This window comes from Antedon mediterranea, chromosome 6 (assembly GCF_964355755.1).
Source record: "Antedon mediterranea chromosome 6, ecAntMedi1.1, whole genome shotgun sequence".
Lineage (NCBI taxonomy): Eukaryota > Metazoa > Echinodermata > Crinoidea > Comatulida > Antedonidae > Antedon > Antedon mediterranea.
Window position 1 is genome coordinate 31,200,651 of NC_092675.1, and position 25,680 is coordinate 31,226,330.

At 31.6% G+C, this 25,680-nt stretch overlaps 3 protein-coding genes across 4 annotated transcripts; 1 reads left to right on the forward strand and 2 right to left on the reverse strand.

The window, feature by feature from the left end:
- Window positions 1-2,252: 2,252 nt before the first annotated feature.
- LOC140051540 (adhesion G protein-coupled receptor L3-like) lies at window positions 2,253-9,404 on the reverse strand. The gene is made up of 14 exons (XM_072096786.1): window positions 9,231-9,404; window positions 9,035-9,148; window positions 8,646-8,715; window positions 8,229-8,373; window positions 7,851-7,912; window positions 7,004-7,097; window positions 6,808-6,917; window positions 6,528-6,633; window positions 6,037-6,257; window positions 5,533-5,599; window positions 5,323-5,420; window positions 4,842-5,010; window positions 4,389-4,445; window positions 2,253-3,994 (listed from the first exon to the last, which is right to left on the reverse strand). Exons 1-14 carry the CDS (start codon window positions 9,313-9,315, stop codon window positions 3,959-3,961), a joined length of 1,434 nt encoding a protein of 477 aa, XP_071952887.1. The 5' UTR covers window positions 9,316-9,404; the 3' UTR covers window positions 2,253-3,958.
- A 135-nt stretch (window positions 9,405-9,539) lies between these two features.
- LOC140052583 (lactadherin-like) lies at window positions 9,540-12,502 on the reverse strand. The gene is made up of 6 exons (XM_072098192.1): window positions 12,379-12,502; window positions 11,356-11,679; window positions 11,084-11,152; window positions 10,601-10,908; window positions 9,959-10,097; window positions 9,540-9,733 (listed from the first exon to the last, which is right to left on the reverse strand). Exons 1-6 carry the CDS (start codon window positions 12,500-12,502, stop codon window positions 9,540-9,542), a joined length of 1,158 nt encoding a protein of 385 aa, XP_071954293.1.
- Window positions 12,503-14,858: 2,356 nt separating this feature from the next.
- LOC140051547 (long-chain-fatty-acid--CoA ligase 5-like) lies at window positions 14,859-24,988 on the forward strand. Of its 2 annotated transcripts, none has more exons than XM_072096796.1 (20): window positions 14,859-14,910; window positions 16,675-16,850; window positions 17,106-17,235; window positions 17,647-17,714; window positions 18,125-18,226; window positions 18,727-18,826; window positions 19,177-19,385; window positions 19,514-19,565; window positions 19,728-19,801; window positions 20,074-20,151; window positions 20,664-20,798; window positions 21,224-21,309; window positions 21,467-21,521; window positions 21,637-21,732; window positions 22,120-22,281; window positions 22,387-22,503; window positions 22,673-22,816; window positions 23,326-23,427; window positions 23,634-23,705; window positions 24,107-24,988. In XM_072096796.1, exons 1-20 carry the CDS (start codon window positions 14,868-14,870, stop codon window positions 24,245-24,247), a joined length of 2,142 nt encoding a protein of 713 aa, XP_071952897.1. In that variant the 5' UTR covers window positions 14,859-14,867; the 3' UTR covers window positions 24,248-24,988. The 2 variants fall into 2 exon arrangements, with proteins under 2 accessions (XP_071952897.1, XP_071952898.1); XM_072096797.1 differs by lacking the exon at window positions 14,859-14,910 and adding an exon at window positions 15,566-15,643.
- Window positions 24,989-25,680: the final 692 nt, after the last annotated feature.

Here is a 25,680-nt window from a genome sequence, read left to right on the forward strand (position 1 = left end):
CCAACAGTAGTGTGAAATATCAATCACATACCAACAGTAGTGTGAAATATCAATCACATACCAACAGTAGTGTGAAATATCAATCACATACCAACAGTAGTGTGAAATATCAATCACATACCAACAGTAGTGTGAAATATCAATCACATACCAACAGTAGTGTGAAATATCAATCACATACCAACAGTAGTGTGAAATATCAATCACATACCAACAGTAGTGTGAAATATCAATCACATACCAACAGTAGTGTGAAATATCAATCACATACCAACAGTAGTGTGAAATATCAATCACATACCAACAGTAGTATGAAATATCAATCACATACCAACAGTAGTGTGAAATATCAATCACATACCAACAGTAGTGTGAAATATCAATCACATACCAACAGTAGTGTGAAATATTAATCACATACCAACAGTAGTGTGAAATATCAATCACATACCAACAGTAGTGTGAAATATCAATCACATACCAACAGTAGTGTGAAATATCAATCACATACCAACAGTAGTATGAAATATCAATCACATACCAAATAGATAAAACTCATAATGTTGTATTGCTTTACCTTTCCGTTATGCTACCAATCACAACTTTATCAGATACACTATTTAATCCACTACCGATATTTAACCTTGTATTTGGTAATACTTATTTGATAGAATACTTTATAACACGAACAAATAATATAGATCGAGCCAATTCTGCATATATACATTGGGCATGCAGAATTGAACTGATAATTAATCCAGAACATACTGAATAATTGAAGGGTGTCTATTACAAATTCCTGTTAAAATCCAATTCCATATATATATATATATATATAATACTTATTATCATTTGAATTTAACAATACCGTATTTTACCATCGATATAGCATACACTTGAAAGGTTTGAGCAAAACATAGACAACAGATATACTATTATGGCTAAGTTCAATCGAGAGTGATGAGTAAGCCTCGGAATTGGTATTTCATATTTAATGGTAGGTCTGTCGCGCGAGACTTCATTCGAAAGCCATCTTTTAAATATTCCTCATTTAATATTAATACAGTGTTTATTCAATAGGTAATGGTGTCTTCTGTAATTATGTTATTAGGATGTCTTTGCGAGATATATATGTACAACGTTACTCGTGTAGGTCTATGGACAGTATCTATTGTTTTGTGTATTAGTTTTTTATTTGAAAAAGGAAATCCCTAAATCCGCCGCAATAATTTCTCAATAGTGACTTACATTAGAATGTTTTTTAATGCAAAATTGAGTTGGCAGTTGGCAGAAATTCGTGTAACGTAGGCTATATCGCTCCAATACCTTAGAAGCAAATGATATAATTGTGGTACGAGAAGACTAGACATGATACAGTACCGTACTGCATTGATTGATTAATAAAAATGTTCTATCTAAGTTCGCATTTAGTCTGTAACACAGTCCTTAGTCCTTTTACAAACAAACCAGTTTAAAAAACAACAGTAGTTTAGTAGGCCTGTAATGATTTAGTAAAATATGTAAAACCGATTTGAGAGAATCATTTACCCCACAATATAGGCATACGCCAAAATATACACAATATACATACATACCTGTTGTATAGGAAACAAGTGTGAGGAGCATTATCCACGTGAGTGTAGTCCTCATTTTGGTTTAGCCAGGTCCGAATGCTTTAGTGTAAATGCAACGAAATAAAGTTGGTTAACTTTCTTCACTCTTGAACAAATATGATGGCGCTATTTATTCTCACTTTCTGGTAGAATGTCTCTTTTCCTTCTTTTAAAGTCGTCTTCTAAAGTCTTCAACAAATGTTATTTGGCTTTTATAAATAGATAGATAGACCTAGGAAGTGAACTTGGTCATGGGTGTTTCCAAATGATTAACACGGTAATTTAATTTTCTGGGATTTTTATCGCAGAGGTCATTTTTGGTGAGCAGATTAAAGGGGCTGGTTTATCGGAAGTAAGGAAGAAATATTACAGAATTGTCATCATCTTTGACCTGTCCCTTATTACCGGTAAATTATACATAAAATATAAATATTGTTTTAAAATTGTATTCATGGTTACATGTGTGTTGTATACTAAAGTTCCTGATTAAAAATGTGAAAATATTTGCAATGTAGTGTGATGAATTCTAGTTACCCTACATTAGGCAACCTTTCTTGTTATTATCACACCAAGTGGTTTTATTAGATATGTATCAGACAGATCAAACGTCAACGAAACTATAACGAATATAAGGCAGTTTATTGTTGACATAGGAAACGTAGTCATATAGAAACCGGGAAACCTACAAATTTAACATTAAACACTTTATCGTCAGTGACTTGAATCTGTTTTAATATATCCTGAAATATTATTAAATATGTAGTCACTTTATGATACAATTCCTTTTCATATCAGTTATTACTTTTCCTACTTGTCTTTATGACCTTAAAAACGTGGAAATATGCTAAATTATAAACATTTTAATATAAGCACGATGTTTTCACTATTAATGTTTAACAACATTTTTAAACGCAATAAAAATTAATCATTTCATTTTAATCAGTCAAGTAAATTTACAGCACATAAATATTATTATATTGTACACTTAGATAGTGAAACGTTTAACGCATCCGTTAAAGGGCCAAATCTGTCATATCTATGAAATGAATTTTAACTGAAAGTAAATCAATATCTTTCACAGAGTATTGGCCCAGGTACTCTATGTAAATCATCAAAATGGATAGCTGTCTCGCTACTCAACCCCTCAGTTTAATTACCAAACAACCAGATGCCCAATAACAACATGCTTTTTGGTACTCATGCACGTGTTAATAAAACAACAGATGAAACAGTAATTTTTGATAACATTCCGATTGAGAAAGTTGAAACGTTTAAATATTTGGGACTTACATTTGATGAACAACTCTCATGGAAAGTACATATTGATTCTATATGTGCAAAACTATCAAAAATTCTACATCTATTTTATAGATTGAAAAGTTTTACATCTCCTAAAATTATTAAAAGATTATACAATGCTCTATTTTTATCACATATTGACTATTGTTCAACAGTCTGGGGTACTGGTTCAAACGCCCATATTTTAAAATTGCAAAGGGTACAAAATAGAGCTGCACGATTAATACTAGGTGCTGATATTCGAACTCCTGTTAGACAAATGCATTATGATTTAGGTTGGCTAACAATTAAGACAAGAATTGAATATCATACAATTTGTACAATATTTAGATGTTTACAAGAATCTGTACCTTCATACTTATGTGATGTTTTGCAATATATTAGTAGTGTACACAATATTCAAACCAGAAACTATGAAAATAATCTGTTGTATTTGCCCAGATGTAACCTCGAAATATACAAACGTAGTTTTGTTTATTATGGAAGTTCACTCTGGAATGGCCTACCTTATGAATTAAGAAAACAAAACAATTATAACCGTTTTAAATCACTTGTTAAGATTCATTTATTGTTGCCGGTGGTCTAGGATGGTTCCAGTGAAATATATTTAAATATGGTATAAAAGTTATAATAATAATGAGAACATGCATTGAAGTTTAGTTTAAGTTTAGTTTAAGTTGTTTTCAAATTTTGTTTAAATGTGCCGTAGGGCCCCTCGGAAGAGCAGTTTTATTTTATTACTGAGAGGGCTACCCTACTGAAAGAAAACGAAATAAATAAATAAACGCAACGATTTGTCGAGTGGAATCGGTTAAACTCCGTTTCCACATGCAGTTTATCGATTACGGTAACTTTTTTCAGTTATTTTTTTTGACGGCCTATAATATAACGTGTAATGGCGTCTTGATCCCCATGTTTCCTGATCACCATTAATATACTGTACATTTTTTCTTCAAAACACAAATTAGTGAAAAATTGCTGAGTTGTTTGATGAGTGTTGCAGTCGGCAATGTGAAAACGATTTCCGAAAAACATTTTGTGAAACATTATTCTGCCTTTGATGTTCGTGTTACCATTGTACTCTAAATAGAAAATAAGTTAAAAATAGATTATGTTAGATATCAATTAAATCAGAAAGTATAAATAGATAAGCCTTTAATAGCCCCGATTGCCTGAGTTATTGTCTTTTTTATGTTACGTATAAATTGCCAAGTGTGAGCAATTTTTTAAAAACCAAATAATATCCAACCTATAATAGATATATTACAACTTAAGATCGTATACTTACACTAATAACTGATACTTAAGTTAAGTTATTTAAGATCGTATACTTACACTAATAACTGATACTTAAGTTAAGTTATTTAAGATCGTATACTTACACTAATAACTGATACTTAAGTTAAGTTATTTAAGATCGTATACTTACACTAATAACTGATACTTAAGTTAAGTTACTTAAGATCGTATACTTACACTAATACCTGATACTTTGTTCTTAACCCCAAATGAGCGGCCTACGACATCACGGATCTATAATATTATCATCAAATAAATTAATTAATGTTAAATCATCTGATTACTGATTGGTTTGGGACAATTTTGGATGTAAGAAAATTAACAAAATAGATCTTAATTTACTATTAATAAGTGAATAAATAAAAATAATTGTTTAGAGAGGAAAAAAGCCCTTAAATTCTAAATCGAACAATTTGTGTTTCAAATTAGTCTTTTACGCTTAATGCGTTCCACAACATTTTTAGTCGCACGACTCTACAGCTCACTATGTCGGTCTGTTGGTCGGTAAACACTAACTTGAGTACGCAACTGCAGCCATGTATATGGCCTTGTTTTATAAAAAAGATTTTGTTAATGAGACAAATAAATAATTTACGTCGTTTTATCTAAGAAAACAAACAAAGCACAAACCTGAGGATCTAGCAGAACGTATGCACAGAATATAAAGCACCCCTGTAAACCATTGATGATGCAGAATATGTATTCTAACCATAGCGATGACGATCCAATCATGAACGGCCCCACAAGCCACGTCACTCCAAATAAGGGTAATAAAATGACTAGCCCCTTTAATGATTTCCTATTTGGAAATTAAATTGAAAAGCTTATTTATACCGAATGGTATACCTATAATATTTAGTAATTAATAATTGATAATTTTGTATTGATTTATGTTGTTCGATTTTATCCTTTTGACTATCTTTTAATCTGACGAATATTCATTTTTTTATTTTCATTTAAATCATATCTATACAGAATAATTGTCAACATAAATATAACAATTTTGACTAAAACAAATCACAGAGATACTAGAGTATGTAAATTTTAAAATGTAATAAAATCTAAAACTTAAAAAACTATAATTAAAATTTAAAGCATTGAAGTTACTTACTTAATAGCACTGTAATCTTCTGTTTCTGTTTGAGATCGATTGGTTCTTGATCTTGTATAGATACATTTTATTATCTTTGCAAGAATTAAACAGTTTATCTAAGTCGGAAACAAAACAATTATCATTCACAGAAAAGTGTTAGAAAAAGGCTATTAATTTCGTCCATAAAATAATGATTAATAAAAACCATGATAAACAATGGTACTTTACCAATTCTATAAACGATACCGAACCAACGAATGTCCAGCGAAGGCCATTCTCACTATTTATCCAACAACTAGAAAAAAAAAATACTTCTCAAATTTACATAGAAAATGAACAGACAACACAATACAAGATAGTTTGTTTCCAAAGATGTCGCAAAACGAAATATTAACAATTTAAATTTAGGAAAAACGTATTATTAAAAGAAGTCTTTGTAAAAATACAAAGGTAGGAGGCCTAGAGGAGGCCTAGGCGATTAGAGTGTTAACTAAACCATATTGAATGATAATCCAATCTACATCAGCGTTGGTGCAAATTGATGTTTTAGGATAGTTTAGGTTGTTGGAAGATGCTATTGTTAATAAACTTGTGAATATTTGTTCTCGTTTTCCTTTGTATGTTTTGTATAGATGTATTATCCGAAATGGGTCCTTTGGGAGAACAGTTTTTTTACTGAAGAGGTCACCCAGTATAAAGCACAATTAAAAATAAAGGAAATGAATTACTTACAAATACGGGTCTCTATAACTGTTATAAGTAGTAAGAAGTGACACAGCTACTGCCACCACCGGTACAATATAGCAGATGATGATGTAGTATAACATCTTGTTATAAACACAAGGAGTTGTTCTCAATACTTTAAATGCTATATAAACTGCCTCTGCCAACATCCACATAAACGCATTTAACGCCGTGAGATGCAATCCTATGGCCACGATCATGCAGAGATACTATAATGACAAATTTATATAGGCCTATTTAATGTATCATGATATGATAATAATTGTATACGTACATTATATTTTTCAAACCTGTAAGTGGCGGTAATTATCGCTGTTGAATTTGAATAAAATAAAATAATATTATTACATATTTAAAACTTCCGTTTTCATGATGCGCCACGCGACTACATAGCTGTTGAGTCGAAAAGTCCATGTGCACTTAGAAATATGAGCATGCGCATAATGACTGTTGCGTAAAAATAGTCGAGTGATTCAAACCTTGTGATCAGTTGATTCAATTCCAAACAGAAACAAACTTTGAAGAATCATTAAGTTGGAAACTAGATTGCAGTGGATCCAACTCCGATCAGAGTTTCTTAGCTTTCTGAAATGTATTGGTTTGATCTGATTTATTCAATTTCGAGAAACATTATATGTACAATGCTATGATTAAAATGTCAATGATTGTCAAAAGCAAACTAAATCGCTGTTAGAAAACACTTTTATGATGTAAATACGAGTAAATACACAAAAACAGAATAAACAAATGTAAAATTACCTGAAACAACAGTAAGTTATTAAAGTTAAAATCAACCCCAGTAAAGATAAGCCAATGGTTACTCTGGATATCCAACCTAATGCCAATTGGTGTGAATCAGAATGGGGTACCTGTAAGAAACATTGACAAATTGATCATTAAAACGAACACGCCGAAAAAGGACTCACAATAAATAAATAAATAACGTACAGGTTACCTGGCGCGTAGTTCTCATTAAAACCGCGTATGACGTAGTGTGGTTACATGAACACGTGTTACCTGCGTCCATTTTGCATCCTTTACTTGACCACCTAATAATATAGAAAACTTGGTTACAGTTATTAATTGATATTACCTGTTATTTAGCCTGTCATGTTGACATCAAATGACTACAAATACTGAGTTCACATATCTCAGTAAACTAGTTTGTCAGGAAGGTGAACGGCTTGATGAACAACTCTAAGATGTATATCGGAAATGTTTTTTTTGTATCTATTATGTTGTGTTTATTGTTTTATGTTTTTATGTAAAAGGGTCCTGCGAAAACAGAAGTGTAAACTTCTCTATGCAGGATCCTTGCCATCATTTATGCTATGAAACTATATTTATAAAGGATGAGTAAATAAATGTGAATTTGAGTTAAACTATTTTTCTGCTATTTGCAAAAGTTTATCAACGGGTCTATAAACTTTGAACAACTGTTCTTGCAAAAATTTGCTAGTCTACTTTCGACTAGTTTTTTTTTTATTTATCTATCTGGAGTATCAAATGACTGCAACCCCAATACTGTTATTTGATTGGTTGATCTCACAAACCTCGGCATACTAGTTTGTCAAGAAATTTTCCGACGTAACTCATATAATAGCAAATTTTGGAAATACTTCTCTTGCCAAACTCGTAGTTTACTCGTAGTTTACTCTAGTTTACTCGTAATTTACTCGTAGTTTACTCGTAGTTTACTCTAGTTTGCAAACTAAAGTTTGTCGAAGTAACTGGTCTACACTGCAAACAAACCGTTCTTACATAGTTTCCAAAAATAAAGTATGAAAACTAGTTTAACTTACAGGCCTTGATTGTTAATAAAGGCACATATTTTATATTGAAGCTGGTCCTCTTCTTTTTTAATCTAAGAAGAGCAGTAAGAGCAACGGTTACACCAGAGCCTGATATTTGCATAATATATTTTTGTTTTTTATCTCTATCTCCTTCACTTTCCTCAAAAATAAAGAAAAACGGTTTTGTTCATTTCAAAATTTCCTTAGTCTAAATAATGCACTATCTGAACATAATAGTTTGTATCAACTTGCCCACAAATATTATAGGTTTTCGATCTAATGAACCTGTTAACCATTGTGATATGTTGTTTCATCAATGCAATAGTTATATAAACCATGGAGCTATAAAGTTAGAGCTCCATTTATAAACTTAGAATATTATTTTACCTGTTCAAAAGGTAGCTGAAATTTACTTCCAATTTGAATTCTGTTTTTATCAAATGTAAAAGCTGACAGCGAGAATATTCCATTACTCAGTAGCGAATAGGTTGTATGTATTGAATTATCCAAATTGGCATCTTCCAAAAAATGTCTGTATTCAAGGAAGTAATAACCATAACTTTGTAAAAGCATTTAATATTCATATTATTTAGAAATGTTTGTTTTAAATGTGTTCTTCTTGAACTTACGTCCTTTTGATTCAGTTATTAATGTTTTTTGTTCCGAATAAATTTCTTATTATTTTATTGTTAAAAGTAACAAAAATATAAATTTTAAAAAATACAACTCAGACACAAGACAATAAATTGTATTTTCTTATTTAGAATTAAAGTTGTTTGCTAAAAGAAGTTTTAGTTTACTTACAATGACCTATTTTTAGTTGTTGAATTGATCATGTCGGCTGATGATTTAATGTACATCGCTAACACCAACTCTGTATTAATATAAAAGTGCATTAAAAAATAGCATTTTTAAATCATTCCACTGTCAGGCCGCAAGGCGAACTAAATAAATTAATTATAAATGAATTATATGATTATCTTCTTCTCTTTTATTGTCCAGGCTTGTGTGACGACTACATTAACTGTATATCCCCGTTTAACATAATGTTCCGTTTTCTTAATCTGTTCAACTTTTGAAAGGAGTTAACTATTTACGTGATTAGATATTCATAATAATTACTATAAATAATACATATTTCCTTAATACATCAGTTACACCAGTAATACAGCCATTTTTGTTTTATATCTTACCAATGTTTTCTAATATTGTCAGAGGTTGAAACCTTACAAAGTCATTCGTGTCTGCTTCAATGATGAATTCTGCAGGTTCGGAATCGTTTAAACGTATCATCATTGCATTTACACCTATAAATTAATAATAAATAATCTTAAACAATTCGATAATTGTAACAATGATGGTCGGTGATGATAATGAGAACAATCTTACCTTCAATTGTTGTTTCCAACACTGTTACATTTCTTGGCATAAACAGTTTTAAAATTGAATTTTCTATAGTTGATATACCTGTCATTATGTCCAGAAATACCTTTAACGACAATTGTATTTTAAAGAAGTAAAAGCGTTGTAGTTTCTTTGTAGGCCTATAGGAGGAAGACCTGTTTATTAATACGTCGGACTAATTTTGCCAACGTAATAACAACCCTCATACAATTTCACCTCACAAGATAAAGATTAAGTTAACATTGGTTAATTAATGTACATATCTAAATTGTAAACGTCACAACATTGTCAATGTCAATCAATCAATACAACCTCGGTTGGTACTGCATTTTGTTCTGTAGTCGGTACTTTAGTCGGTACTTGAGTCGGTACTTTAGTCGGTACTTTAGTCGGTACTTTAGTCGGTACTTGAGTTGGTATTTGAGTTGGTATTTGAGTCTGTATTTCAGTTGGTACTTGGTGGGTATTTTGTGCTTCAAATCTTGTTTCTGAAAAAAAAACCTACATTCTTGAATTTTATTTTTATTGTTAAGGGCATTGAGGCTTTTAGCATGATTTTTTATTATTAAATTTAGCAGCAAATGTTCAATTTATTACCATAGTAAATTATTTCTATCGTTATCATAGGCATGAATAAATGTTTCCATATCATACACTTTGTTTAGCATCTGTGTTTTTAATATTATATCCGGCTTAAAAAAGATCGACGTTACCTCTACAACCAAGAACTTCAAATCTCATAACTACTTTGCTATGCCAACTGGTTGGATGAATTCGTATGACTCGAGTGGTTATAGGGATCGGAAATATGTGAGTTACTTCGGTATTTGTATCTGTATTCCCTTCAAACTCCTACAAATAATATTAAAATGCATCATTACAATAAATATGAATAATTAAAAAATTATCTTGACTCCAAATAAATCGTACATTTTCATTTTTTTGTATTATTTAAAAATGAAAAACATAGAAATATAACAACAAATTGAAACGCATGGAGCGCAACATTTAGGAAAGAAGTTTGAAGCTCAGTTGCATTAATGTGGCGTGCCATACTCAAACAAAGTTCTCCACAGTAATTAAAAGATGATGGACATGATGTAATGATTTCCATTGTTGTGTAACAAAAAGCAAATCACTAATAACGAAATCCAATAATTATTTACCTCTCACTACTTAATTTTTCAACTAAAGCTGTAGCTTACTTTCTATTATGTATTCCACCAGCAATATCAATTATAGGCCTACATACAATAACATTACACACTAATACAACATTAAAGATGAACAATGCAGATGAGCAGCTTCAGCAAAATACATTATTATTCAATGTGAATGTCAAATAATACACTTACTACAACTTTACTTCCATTCATAATTTCCTGAAAGTTTACAGCATCCGTGCTATAAGATACTTCAAATGACGTCACCCAGTATGATGTCACGGAACCTCCTCCTCCTCCTTGCGTAATGACCCCAGTAGTCACTGTATCATTTTTAAGGAAGTCGACTTGAATCCATTGTTGTTCATCGTCACTGCCTGCTCTCCATCCCCAATCTGAATTTAGCCTAAATCCATTCCACATATATTCAGAAGAAAATGATGTTATCTGATCTGACTTAACTGTTCCATCTTCTATTCCTAAGGCATCAGCGCACCAATCTTGAGAATGAAAATGTACGATTTCAACATAAGATGATTTATTCTGCGCGTACTATCTATATTTAGTAATCAAATTTTGTAATTAAAGATGTTTTGTTGTTTTCCGTGCACAGATGTATTTGTAATCAAAATCTTTATTGTTAAATTTGCTATAGTTCAGAAACAAAGAAGTTACCTTTGCACCCAAGAACTTCAAATCTCATGCCAATATGTTCGTGATGTTCAGTTGGATGAAGGCGGATGACTCGAGCAATTATAAGTGAAGAAAACATATTTATAACTTGAGTATTCTTATCGTTATTCCCCGTAAATACCTAAATAACAGTTACAATGTAATAATTAAGGTTAATACTGTTTATTAATTCGTCAGATTTCAGGACGGAGAGGCGGTAAGAGAGGAAAAGGGTCGACGATGATGTAGGCCTATGTAGTGCATGTAAAATAAACCAAACTTTACGGTACTTGCATTTATAAGTTGGAAGTTGGTACTTCCATCATCACGGTAAAGAACTTTATACACTGTCACCCATGCTGCAGTTCCTCCATGTTTACCTTGTGTGATGATTCCAGTTACGATGGTATTCTTTTTCAGATCAGCTTGAATCCATGGATTATCGTCTTGATTAGACGGTCTCCATCCTCCTTTAAATCCATCACCATCATTTATAGTGTTTAATCTACCACGATTAGCCCTTGTGTAATTGACGTAATAACTAGATGCCGCCAATGGCGTCGTCCCATTTTCAACACCCAGAGGTTCCTCACATAATCCTAAAAAGAATTTATATAGCTGTTTTATTTTGGAAATTTTTATTTTTGATGATTTAATAAAATACTGAATAAAAACGACAGATTTACATTTTATTTCCGAAATTTCGCGCGCTAGTTACATATAATAATAAGAACAAAACATGAATAATAGTGGGTTGTACAGCCCGTTAAACAATTAGTTTGTTTACTCTCCTGGGTGCATTTTTTTAATTAAGTATATTTTAAATGTCATTTAATATTTAGTATTTATATTTATATATTTTTCATTTTGTAATTATATACTTTATTATAATACAAACGGAGCTTTATAATTAATTATTTTAAAATAAAGAATAAAAAAACAATGTGAAAAAAACACCAATCAGTTAGTTTATCAAGTATTTAAAAAAAGGAAGCCACCATAATTGTTATGGTACCAGGGATAGGCAATCTAAATCCTTTAAAAAGGGATTCAATTTACATGCTGAGTGGTCATCCAAAAAAGGAATGTCTTAGATCATACCACCATTAAAGTGGTATACCGTAACCTTCTGCCGACAAAGAGTCCACGTTGTCAATAGTTATTTTAACTCATGAGAGGCATTACATTCTGCTGTTTCTCAATAATCATACTCAGTTTGTCTGTTGGTTCTGTGTACTTCGTTTAATAATTCAATTATTTAAATATCTTAAAATAAGTATGTGTAGAGGCCTACATACCGTCAACAACATTCGGCGAGCTGTTTACATTGACGACAGTAACAAGAACTGGAAAACAAGTAATAATACTATACAATTCTAGCCGTGATTTGTCAAGTATTGTAAAAGCGATTAGGACTAACATACATAAACGAATTAAAGAATACATGGGGTCATTTGTTTCCAATGCTGCTGGTTTTGATGGGCAATTAAGCGCGGCAGAACACAAGTTTTGAAAATAAGGCAGATCAACAAGATGTTTCGTATGTTCGCCAGATCTACAAGCCCCTTATGCACCCCACTACACCCTACGCATACAGTATTTGTAAAACACATCAGTTTGTATACATTAGATGGGTTAGGAAAAAACAATTCGGTTTAACTTCGTAATAATTATATACCCTATAATTTAAAATAGTTTACGTACCTATTATTAAATGTATGTACATCTTTCTTGGTAATCTTCATGCAGTATATCGAATGTGCAATTACTCTTCCAAATCCATAATCGATTTTTTTAATTCGCTATTAAGGATCTCTGAAGTCATTGAATGAGATTGCATAAGTTGTACAGATAACAAGTCCAGCAAGTCTGCCAACAAGTTTGTAGGTCTGCACAGCCTTGTGGTCTGCAGGAAAGTGACGATGTGATGGACAAGCTTAAGGGTTCGTTGCTCGAATCGCGTATTATGCAAACTACAGGTTGATTACCTTCATTTAGTATAAGTATAAAAGGAATAATAGGATGTTCTTTGTTGGAAATGTCATTGGTTTAGCATGCTTGTTATTTGATATCATCATCAACATAATTATGAACTAAACATAATTATTAGAATGTAATACGATATAACTTATATATATATATAACAATAGCAAGATGAATTCTAGAAAAATGAATGACGTGACTGATGGAAGTTGTCAAGTAAAGGTTGTTGAATGGTTTATTTTTAGCCCCGATTATTCGAATTCATGATGGTCTCTGTTCTAATGTACTCCAACTATTGCCGCTGAGAAATTCACGGCGGCAAAATACACCGTCTCCGTTCTGTGTGTTTCAGTTTTTTATTTATTTTATGCAATCATTAAAATATGGATTACATCTCAGCCAATTGATATCATAATAAATTTCTGTTCTGGTTTATTCTGGTGCATCAATTAAAAAGCGATTATTATTATTAGATCACACCCACAGAAAGTTTACATAAGACCTAATATTGCCTTGAAATAACCAACATTGGAACTTCAAACAAGCCTAACAATTAAAGTTCATTTGGACTCATCTATTACAGATTGCAAGAAGAATTCTTATTCCAGACAATGCTTACCAAATGAAATGATATCTTATTGAAGTCATCAATACAATTAATGTTATTGATTTGAGCCAGAAATACACGCTCGGTCCACTTTATTTTTAATTGTAATATTATCAACTGTCTTGGTATTGTGTACGTTACAATATGCATTATTGACTATAGATTAATATAACTACGACATTTATGGTAACATAATCTGATGAACATAATATACTCCATCATTTTATAAGTAGCTCCATAATAAAGTCTGAGAGAACGACCTATTTTGAGTTTAAAACGTATAAAGTACTACAAGAGAACTACTTCAATTTGACCGCTGTTGCCTCCCTGTTTGTACGATTGAATGCCCTAATGATGATGTCTGAAATTCCGGGTCGAATCTCGTCTGCGTCTTCCTAACTCTCTCACAGTTTTCTCTGTTGCATGTCAATATAAACTGAAAATTACCGGTAATTTATAATTCATTAAACGATGAAGATAATCACTATATTGGATCATATAGAAGTAACCTTTTTTCACATTACATTATCAGATCCAAATGAACTTATTTAATAATCAGAGTTGTTATTATACTATGACATGATGCAATGTGACTATGCCCCTTGAATTGTTGGCGAATGCAGATGATACAGACCAATTAAAACATAAACAAAATGTTTACAACAATAAAAAAAAAAAAGAAGAAATGTTATTTTATTTTATTTGTCTTGTTTGTTGTATCTAATCTTCCACGTTTGGGCCGGAGTGTGGTAGGTAAAATTGTGGCGGAGGGATCCTCACAATATGCGGCGGGTCCTCATCAATAATTGGCGTGGGGTCATGTGATCATTAGTTGTGGGACCCGGAGGAGGCCGGGCCATGGCTGTTTCAATAACATTATGCTTAATTAAAGTAATTTTTACTTATTTGATCTCCTTTCACACATTGTCTTCTTCTTTTTTTTCTAAAGTAAAACTATCTGTTCTTTTTTGTTCAATGTGTAGAAAATAAATGAAACAAACAAATGAAACAAACATTTAAAAATTTCACCGATGCGCCCTCATTTTAAACTTTTTGAAAGTGGATCAAGAAGTACAAGAAATTACGATCACATGACCGTTTAAATAGATTAAATCCATTGTCATTCAAATGAATTGTTTACAGTGATATACAAAGACTCAGACTTGGTACGTTTAAAGATAAGTTACAGCAATCACAATGTTTGTTTTTGTCTTAACATCACTGTTTTCTGTCGTTTGGGGTAAGTATATGCTATTAGTCCCGGGTTTCTTTTTATCCTACACTGAAGAAAATAACCCGGCAAATGAGTTAAAAGAACAAGATACAATTAGATCTGTAGCTAGTATAAAGTAATGAGTTATTATTATTATTACTTGGAATGTTGGGAATGAACGGATGCTGTTGGCAGACGGTAATACAAATGTTGCTTTAAGTCTATACTAACCAACTAGTTTGCAACCACGAGCAATAAAAGTTTTTTTATGTATAAAGTTGCGGATAACATTTTCAAACTGTGATTTTGCTCGTGTTTGCAAATAAAACTAGCAGCTAGCGCACATTTCTTTTTAGCTATTATTATCGTCTTGGTGGTGTACAGAAAAAAAACCACACAAATGATCAAGTTTAGGATAGTTTATCAACCATTGCAGCATTTTTTGTTAAACTTTTGGCACAGTCGGCCCAGGACCGTAAAAGTGCTCGGAGAACGTGAACTTCTACAGTATAAATTGCTTTATTTTTCAACACGCTATTACACGCATATTCTACACGCCTACGAGAAGTGTGTTGTATAACAACAAAGTGACAATGGATGATCCAGGTCAGCAGATTAGGATAAGAGCATGCGCAGAGAGTGGGAACTTCCTGATGCATTTTGCAGCTGCTCAGATCACACACCACACAGCCAGACAGCGTGTTTATTTTTTCTGGGTGAGAGGGTAGGCCTACGTGACACGTGTAATAACATCGGAAAGGTACATTCATTTAAAGCGCTTTCATTTTGGTAATAAGCCTGGAGGGGCTGGGATAGGCTATTTTTATTGAGGCGTGTTTAGTGTAGGCCTACTGTATGGTAGTTAGGCCTAACTCTCTAGCCAATCTACTACCTAGTCTATAGGTAGGCTTAGTTTAGGCCTAACTAGTACTACTGTACTACTAGTAGTAGCAGACGCACAGATAGCCCATCCAGGTCATGCTTACTCAGACTGCATGTTTTATTCATCATCTAGCTAGGCCTACTATTCAAGTCGCCCACCTCAGGAAGTCGCCCCATTTAAAGTCTCCCCATTACAAATTCGCCCCAACGTAAAGTGTTAACTGCTGTTATGCGCGATTTGAACGGTTTGCGAAACCATGATGAAAAGCAAAATAATACGGAACGGTGTAGGCATAAAAAGGGGAATCCCCGCGGTCGCACTCTCGACTCGAAACGCAGCAGCTCACCAGTAGAAGGGGAAACCCCGCCGTAGTCGCTCCGGTTTACGATGATATCAGTCTACGTTTGAAATCGGTCGCATTTATTTAATTTTGGTCGCGATAAAAATGATAAAGTGCAGATATTAGGATCTAGGTTATTTATTTTACCAGGTAGATCATTAATTTGATGAATGAATATTTATTTTTAATAATTAAATTGTTTTTATTTTACAGTTGAGTAGGTCTTCTATGTATGCGTACCTTCAAAATGGCAATTTGTAAACATCGTTTAAGAATAAGATTATACGACCATGTTAACAGTACAAAAGAGATATATGATGTATATCAGATAAATTATATTTTTGTAGCTATAAAAAACCTAGTTACAGTCTAATTGTTGTGTATTATCAAATTTAGGTGGACTTTCAACCGCCAGTTTGAAATAGGAATATTTTTAATACAATTTAACCATTTTGAATAAAAAACCCCTTATCCCTTATGAAATAAGATGTGTATTTTTACTAACCATCCATATCTGTAGGCCTTCTCTCTGTCAGTTTATGGACATGTGTGTTATTGTTTATTGCAGCATTACCTGTACGTCCTGTGTCTAATGACCAATTAGAAATCATGGATAATGAAATAGATTATCAACTACTTATTTATGGTGCAGCAACCATTGCAATTGGCACTGTCATCTATCTGGTTGTCAAGAAAACTAGCCCTTCTTCTCCTAAAGCTATCAAGCAATCAGTAATATTACCAGTAAGTATTTTAAACTCTTCTTTTGTGGTTTTGTACAATATAATGCATTGGGCTAGATGGTTTTATTTAAAAAATGTTATTTCAACCATCTTTAAAGAGGGTAAACCTTCCAGTTTAGCCCAGTGGGTTATTTTATTATTATTATTTGTTGGGTATATAAAATACATTGCAACAATTAACAATATCAAGTTTGAGTATTAATATTTATTTATGAATCCACATAATAGTAAAAAGAAACTTCTTTCTTTTTTGTAGGGTGATGAACGAATTCACATTTCTCCATTGACAAATATCAATGAGGATGGCACACCAGACTTAATTGAGTATACTTACGAAGATGCCAGAACCATGTATCAAGCTATGATTCGTGGCAATGAACAGAGTAGTAAGTCATTGCAATATCACTTTAAATCCAATTAGATTCATTTTATTTTGTCACAAAAGGAATAAAATTATTGCAAGTTTGAATGTGTTTTAAATAATAAAGCTCTGTCTACATTATCTAATCAATGTGACAAAAAATGTGATGTGCCCATACAGTATATGGACTTATAATGTCATATCACTACCATATTTGGGCACATCACACTTTTTTTGTCAAACTAATTTGATAATGTAGACAGAGCTTTAGTTTTGAAAACATCAATTAAATCTTTGTGTTTATCACATTTTCTTTGTTGAAGTTGCCGCTTTTTACAAGATTGTGAATCAATTTTTACTCAAATATTGTACTATTATACAGTTGTTGTTGGTTTTACTGCATAACATAACTTATCCTATTGTTTCCATATAATAGAAAATGGACCATGTCTTGGCTGGCGGCCAGCACCTGAAGAGCCATTCCAATGGCTCACATACCAAGAGGTAAGTATACTTTACTGTTTAGTTCTAATGACCTTATATAACAATGTTCTGTTAAGCCTAGATGAATCATTTTGCCAACAAAAGAGTTTGTAGGCTGCTAATTCAATAGAACTCATATTAAGTAGGTCGGGAAACAATTTAAATCTAAGAATACATGTTTACACTTGCATAAAAAAAATGGTACATGATATAATAAAAATAGAGCTGTAGCTTGGTGGTTAACATTCTTGTCTTCCAAATTACAAGGTCTAAAGTTCAATCCTGACCTAGTGCCACATTTTCCACACTACTCCCTAACCTTCAAATGAGACTTCAGTTTAAGAGCAAGAGATACAGTAGTTGTCCATCATGTAATTGGAGAGTTTGATATGAATGACAATAAATGTGTTTAATGTCTGCATTTGTTACAGGTACTGGATCGTGCATATGCAATTGGCTCGGCAATGGTTGTGAAAGGATTTTCACCAGGACAAAATACTTACATTGGTATTTACGCCAATAACAGACCAGAGGTAAAGAAACCCTCTAACAGAGCAAATTAATGATACTTTAAAAAAAATGTAATAATAAGGTGTGCTTTGCTATTGTTGTATTGTGACCTTGACTTGATTGTTTAATTGAATGATAGTTTATTCGTAAAGACCTATTTTCTGTGTGTAAGAATTTGATAAAGGAAGTTGTTCTAGATACTTTAAGCCATAAGCCTAAAAGACGCCAAGAGACATACTATTTTTAGTTGGAATTATTAGTATTTTAGAGTATGTATCATAGTGTAATGCACGGTTGTAAAATAATTTTTGGCTCTGAAAAAAGTGTACTTGAAAAAAACAAGAGTAAATTTTGAGTTAATTTAACTGTTTTTTTTTTGTCTTTTATAAGTGAACTCATTATTTTTGTTTTTTTCTACATAGGTGAATAACATTAAAACTGCAAAATTACCCATACTTCATTGTTCATGTTTTTAAGGGATAATTCATAATAATTATTAATTAATATTACATAATTTTTTCAGTGGGTAATTGCAGAGCATTCTTGTATTAAGTTCAACATGATAACAGTACCTCTTTATGACACATTGGGAGATGATGCTTGTGTTCATATTATTAATCAAGGTATTCTCAACATATTGTTGTATTCATAATCATCATCAAATATCATCACCAGCCCTCAAACTAATTGTTACTACCACCAATATCTACACCCATGTGACCATCATCAAACTTTATGTTACAAAAAAATGTGAGGTGCCAATAAATGGACATGATGATGTCATATCACTACCATATTTGGAGATATCACAATTTATTGTCAAACTAGTTTGGTAGTCATAGACAGAGCTTAATATTAATGACTACCACCAATCTGCACCCATAGTGGTTACATTCAGTACCACTAGACTGAATGTTGGTAACTACCACCCATGTTGTGGCATGTGATCATCATCAAATTAATATCTTCACAGCCAATATACCATTGATCTTTCTTGACACTGTTGACAAACTAAACAAATTGCTGAAGAGGTCAGATGAAATGTCAACGTTGAAAGTGTTTGTATTAATGGTTGGAGAAGTGAGTGAAGAAATAAAAGGAGCTTGCAGCAGTAAAGGAATAGAAGTGTTGACATTTGAGGAAATGCTAAAACTTGGTCAGGAAAACAAGAAAGAAGAACAGGTAACAAATCCTCTTTTTGTCTTCCATTTTGAATGTCATTTATGAAATATTTTTTATACCTATTTGTTTCTTTTGTCGTTTGAATAGATATTTGGTTCGTAGCAATATTTATTTTTTTATTTTTAAAGTTACCAAACCCTGATGACGTCTTTTCTGTGTGTTATACAAGTGGAACAACTGGTAAGAGTCTGAGTATATTGTGATTTTGTTGAGTTCAGCCTTTGTTGTTGCCTGTAATTTCCACAGTATTTTATTACTAATTTATTACTTTTCACTACTATATATTGAGGGTAAAAATTGTAATAAAATAGTTTGATTTTTGTTATTGCTTTGTATTTCAAGGTTTGCCTAAAGGTGTTATTCTGACCCATTCTAATCTGATAGCTGATATTGCTGGTGTCTATGAGTACACAAAGGTTTGTTTAAAAAAACCATACAAATATATATGAATATATTCAATATTTTTTAACATAATGGTAATATTTTATCAGTGCCTTCCAGGCCTTTTGCATGGGAGGTTGTATTTTTTGCTAAATTTGCTGCATTTTTAGGGACTTCAGGATGGGAAGCCACAAGACGGTGCTCATTTATGCATGCAAAGTGGGCGGAGCTTAGCATTCTGTCGTCTTAACTTTGTGAAGACTTAATTAATTAAAAAGAAATGTTATCTAACCAAATTGTTTTTTAGGACTGTTTTTCAGTGGATCCAAGCTACAGCCACATATCGTACCTTCCACTTGCGCATATGTTTGAAAGAGCTATGCATGTGAGTAACATACATATTTATATATGTGTTAGATGTTAAATAATAGAGTATTTGTAAATTAATTATAAACCGTTTTAATATTCATATATATATATATTGCAATGTACTTAATGTTTTAGTTTAGTAGTTTAGTAATAGTATCATTATGTTGTTATTCTATTTTTTATAATTTGTTATTTTTTAATTTATGAATAACATTTTATTCTTTCTCTTGTTTTGTATTTGAGCTTAACTTACTTACAAACAACATATGGTTGAATTAAGTTTCTGTGAATGAATAAACTTATTTCTAGTATTATTTGAATAAACACTGCCGGAGGACAATGTTTGATATTTGTTGTAACTTCCCAAAGCCATTGTTCATATTTAAAAAAGAAACCAACTGCTTAGGGGGAAATTCAATCAAATCAAATATTTTCAAATTATATGTAAACAAAATTCAAAAAATGTTATGTGATTACAAAATATTTAACTTTGAAAGTAATCTTTTTTATCTTTGTTGTGCGTTGCAGGGATTAGCTTACATCCATGGAGGTCGGGTTGGAATATTTCAGGGAAATCCCAAACTTCTAACTGATGACATACAAGCTCTAAAACCAGCTAGTTTTCCATCGGTACCTCGAGTTCTCAATAGGATTTATGATAAGGTATAGCACAGGATTAACAAATAGTAATTGTTCATCTTCAAGAGAAGATCACTCAAGTTTCCTAAAATTTTGTTTTCAAATTTTGTGTTTATGTTTTTCGCTAAAATTGTTCTCTCCCAGTAACTCTATTTAAAGAAAATTCATAAAACTTTGTTTTTTTAAATTTTGTATTTATGTTTTTAGCTAAGTAACTCTATTTAAAGAAAGATTGAAACTTTTTTCATTTTTTTAGCTTATTTTATTTGTATCTCGATTGAAATCCACCCACTAACTTGGATTTATATACACACCTATATACATTACTCATTAAAAATAACATACTGTATTGATGTGTTTAAATAGGAATTGATTAAACCCAGTATTATGAGTGGTTTTTCTGATTCAGGTGTCAATGAGGCATTAACTGCAATAATGATTTTGTTTAGGTGATGGGGCAAGTTAATTCTGCTTCATGGTTAAAAAAGAAAATGTTTTATATGGCATTGAATTCCAAGAGGAAGGCACTTGAAAGGTAAAACTTTGATACAAATAATGATTGTTCACTCAATTCAAAATTCATTTATTTGAAACTTAATTTATTTAGGCCAAGGATAACTTAAAAATAATATTAAATAGTTTGCTACTATCAATTCAGTATGTCTGATCAACTTTTGAAATCTAAAATTTAGGGGAGAAATCTGCTTTGACACAATTTGGGATAAACTGGTGTTCAAGAAAATTCAGGTAAACTTTTGAATTGTTTGTTTGTTAACATTCAGAGATGATGGCAGACTTGAATTACCCAAAGATTTCACAAAATAAATGAATATTATAACTCTTTGTTGTTTTTTGTTTGTAGTTAATGTTAGGTGGGCAACTTAGAATGATGATAGCTGCAGCTGCTCCTTTATCTCCTGAAAAAATGCTCTTCTTCAGGTCAGCAATGGGATGCTGGGTAAGGTCACAATTAACTTTACTTTAAGTAATGTCAACAAAGTAATGCAGTGGCATCGGTCGTTGATATGTTACCAATCTCAAATTCTGGGTTAAAATCTTGTCAGACATGGTTCCAGTATTTCTTGCCAGTACAGTGTCACTACTGTATGTAAGCCTCATGAGGTACTTGGTTTAGAAAACATTGGATTCCCATTCTTCAAGTTTTGTGCTTGCTGCTGGATGGTGTGTGAAACAAATAATGGTTTATATAGTCATTGTTTGAATTGACTGAGTCATGATGGAATGGCATGATTTTTTTAGCTATATTTGAGCTACAGAATCTACTGTTGTTTTTACATTTACCTACTAGATGTAAAGATTGATTTGAATTGATTTGTTATCATAGGTATTTGAAGGCTATGGTCAGACAGAATGCACAGCTGCATGTACATTCACCTATCCAGGAGATGTATCTTTTGGACATGTTGGAAGTGTAATTCCATGTTGTATGATTAAGTTGGTTGATGTACCTGAAATGGAATACTTTGCAAGTGATGATAAAGGAGAAGTAAGTACGCCATACCAGTCCTAAATTATTAACACCTTTGGTTTGATTTTTACAATTTCAAAGACAATAATTTAGGTTTTAATTAATAGAAATTATTCAATTCAGGTTTGTGTAAAAGGGCCAATTCTTAGCAAAGGTTATCTGAAAAATGAAGAGAAAACTAAAGACACATTTGATGAAAATGGATGGCTTCACACTGGAGATATTGGGGAGTGGTTACCAGTAAGTATGTTTTATGGCAGGTATTATACACAAAGTGTAAATATTACTATTAGGAATATCAAACACTGAATTGAATAACGTCCACACCTGTTGTTTGAAGATGAACTCCGTACTGATTGAGTACTCTAACATTATTATATTAGAAATGTATCTAATGGATTTGTTTTAGACTGGACAGCTAAAGATTGTTGATCGTAAGAAACACATCTTCAAGTTATCACAAGGAGAATATGTTGCACCAGAAAAGATTGAGAATGTGTACATCAAGTCGCTGTACGTTGCTCAGGCATTCGTCTTTGGGTATAGCCTTAAGGTACAGTTGTCTGATTCATGTTGTTTGAATTTAAATGTAATTAATCCTTCACAATTTAACTGTAAGATTACAGGGGAGTGGTAACATATAATATAATATTAATAGTTAAAAATGTATAAATCATATAGTATAATAGTAGTTTATAATTTCATATTTGCTGTCAAGGGAATCCTCCCCTGCTTGCATTCAAACCAGTGTCTAAATTCATCCCTTTTACATAGAATAACCCTGTTTTATCTTTTTTGATGTAAATGTGTAAGTGCTATTTTTTTTAATGTATTGAAACGTGATGATTCATGCTTTTTTATGTCATTTTGAATAAATACCAATGTATAAAAACAGCCGGTAGAATTTTAAAATAACTAGAGTGAATCATTCCTTCATCTGTTGGTTTTATTTTCCCCAATAGCCAACAAGTCACTCCACTTCTGTTAGGCAATGAAAAAAGCATGTACAGTATTTTGTATAGAAATTAGAATACTGTACTATTTATTATTTATTCATTATAGTCGAACCTTGTAGGGATTGTCATTCCTGATGAAGAAGAGTTGATGAAGTACGCAAAATCTAAATCTTTAGACATGACATTCCAAGAATTATGCAAACACAAGGTTAGTAAATTATAAATCTTTAAATAAATTATCGAATTGCTCATGTATTTTGAAATTATTTTATCATTGAAAACCTGACAGTGTTTTCTATAGTAACATATTGTAATGCATTTATTAGTTTAAATGTTCTAGTTGTGTCATAGTTTAATACAAATGTTCTAGTTGTGCCATAGTTTTGTTAAATGGTAGCAATCCTGTTTTTGTAGACAATTTATGACAAACTTTTTGAAGACATGGTCAAGGTAGCAAAAGAATGTAATTTAAAAGGCTTTGAACAGGTAACACACATTTTTCTTCACATTTATTATTCTTTAAACCAAAAGATATATCTGGTTTACTGTTGGAATATAATGGCTGATCTCTCAGTGATAGTTGTTATAAAATAAAAAGCAGTATCATAAATGTCAACTTCAATGAGTGCAGATTTATTTTTATTTGCATTCAAAACGAACAAAATAGATTTTAAAGTGAGAAAATACATGATTAAAAAGTTGCATACAAAAGATTACAAATATATTATGGTCAAGCGATATATAAAATACAATAAAACTATTTGTAATATTTCAAAGTTTGTAATTTTCTCTAAAAATAAAATTGTATTGTATTCATCACCTACAAATTGTATTGTATTCATCACCTACAAATGGCATTTGTGTAACATTATATTTTGTACTCATAGGTGAAGAAGATTCATGTTTCAAGCGAGTTATTCAGCGTTGAAAATAACTTGTTGACGCCAACATTTAAAGCACGTCGAAAGCAAATTGAAAATACCTACAAAACTGAAATAGATGCTATGTATGAGCAGGTAGAGCCATAAAAACCTTTGTATTTTATTATAGTAGATTGGTATCTTGATGACCTTTGTGTATATTCTCTCTTAAGTCACTTGTAACTTCCACTAATCATGAAAATGAGAACAAAGTTGTGTACAGGACCAGATTAAATTTCCAAATATTATGTGGATATTTAGGTAAATAATAAATACAGTAGACTCTCTCAATACCAGACGGTTATCAAGGCCCAAAAGGTCCCAAATTCATTACCATTAAAAACACTTTCCAGAAAACCACACATATTTGGTTATCCCAACGGTGTCCGGTATTGACTGTGAGAGTTGACTGTATTCCATTCATGTGTGTAAATGGTCTCATTCACATTTTATAGAATATTTATGAATGTCATGAAATTTATTTTGACCAAAATCATGCCTTTATAAAAATATAAATATATATGATATATATTTTCAGTATCAAAAATTAAGCAACAGTTATGATGCATCTCAGTACTAGTTATTTGGCATATTTTACCTTGCCATAGTTGGTAAGAATGTCAACATAACATATATCCTATGTATTGCATAATATATATAGTCACTGTTCGACAACCTGCCTATGGATAATAAATACCAGGAAAGAGTGACACTCTTTCTTGATAATACTTTAGGGTGATATTGACCAGATTGGAAGGGTGGCAAATTCAACTTTACTGAAGGTGATGGGTCAAACAATTATATGTATATACCGTCCACATTCTTAGAGTGTTACAATCTACTCAGAATTTTTTTTTTAAATCATAGTTGTAGATCTTGCAAAACAACAAGGGGATAAATTTATTTTTTTTTAAACTAAAGAAAAGCTAAATCTTTTTATATACTATTTTTATAAACTATTGATACTAAGTTTATTTTGTATAAATATACTTATTAAACAACCATGTACTGCCATGTACAGTATGGTACTTATTAAACAACCATGTACTGCCATGTACAGTATTGTACTTTATACTATAGAAACCGTAGAGTAAACAAACTGTTCTTGGTAGAATTATTATTTGTCTTTATGTATTTTGATTTACGTATTAAAAACGATTAACAATAATACCATATTTGGTATGTGCATTATCGTCATCGATTAACATTGATACCATATTTGGTATGTGCATTATCGATAAATTATATTTTAAATGTGTATTGTAAATATTTAACTATATCAAACGCACAACTATACAATAACTCAGGGTGTTGGTTTTCTGACCAGGACTCTAGGTCAGCTGGTCAATTTAAAAAAAACCGCACAATTTTAAATAATTGTTTTATGAACTGAAACAGAGGTATATAAAATAAGCAACAGTACTTTATTTGTTAAATGATATTCTAACCAAGTGCCTTAATCACAACATTATATAAACTATTATTTTTGTTTGCATGTTACTTATGTTGTACGTTATCAGTAAAGGTATAGATTAGATTAG

What these genes read in the sequence shown, in the direction of transcription:
- LOC140051540 (XM_072096786.1), bottom strand. Translation starts at nt 9,315, where the DNA reads ATGACAGGTATATCAACTATAGAAAATTCAATTTTAAAACTGTTTATG. An exon ending in GTTGGAAACAACAATTGAAG is followed by an intron (nt 9,149 to 9,230) that starts GTAAGATTGTTC and finishes ATTAATTTATAG; the next exon opens with GTGTAAATGCAATGATGATA. An exon ending in ACGTTCTGCTAGATCCTCAG is followed by an intron (nt 4,446 to 4,841) that starts GTTTGTGCTTTG and finishes ATAATATTATAG; the next exon opens with ATCCGTGATGTCGTAGGCCG.
- LOC140052583 (XM_072098192.1), bottom strand. Translation starts at nt 12,502, where the DNA reads ATGTTAGTCCTAATCGCTTTTACAATACTTGACAAATCACGGCTAGAA. An exon ending in TGAATGGAAGTAAAGTTGTA is followed by an intron (nt 10,098 to 10,600) that starts GTAAGTGTATTA and finishes TATTATTTGTAG; the next exon opens with GAGTTTGAAGGGAATACAGA. An exon ending in TGAAGTTCTTGGTTGTAGAG is followed by an intron (nt 9,734 to 9,958) that starts GTAACGTCGATC and finishes TTTTTTTTTCAG; the next exon opens with AAACAAGATTTGAAGCACAA.
- LOC140051547 (XM_072096796.1), top strand. Translation starts at nt 14,868, where the DNA reads ATGTTTGTTTTTGTCTTAACATCACTGTTTTCTGTCGTTTGGG. An exon ending in TTATACAAGTGGAACAACTG is followed by an intron (nt 19,566 to 19,727) that starts GTAAGAGTCTGA and finishes TTGTATTTCAAG; the next exon opens with GTTTGCCTAAAGGTGTTATT. An exon ending in TCTTTGGGTATAGCCTTAAG is followed by an intron (nt 22,817 to 23,325) that starts GTACAGTTGTCT and finishes TATTCATTATAG; the next exon opens with TCGAACCTTGTAGGGATTGT.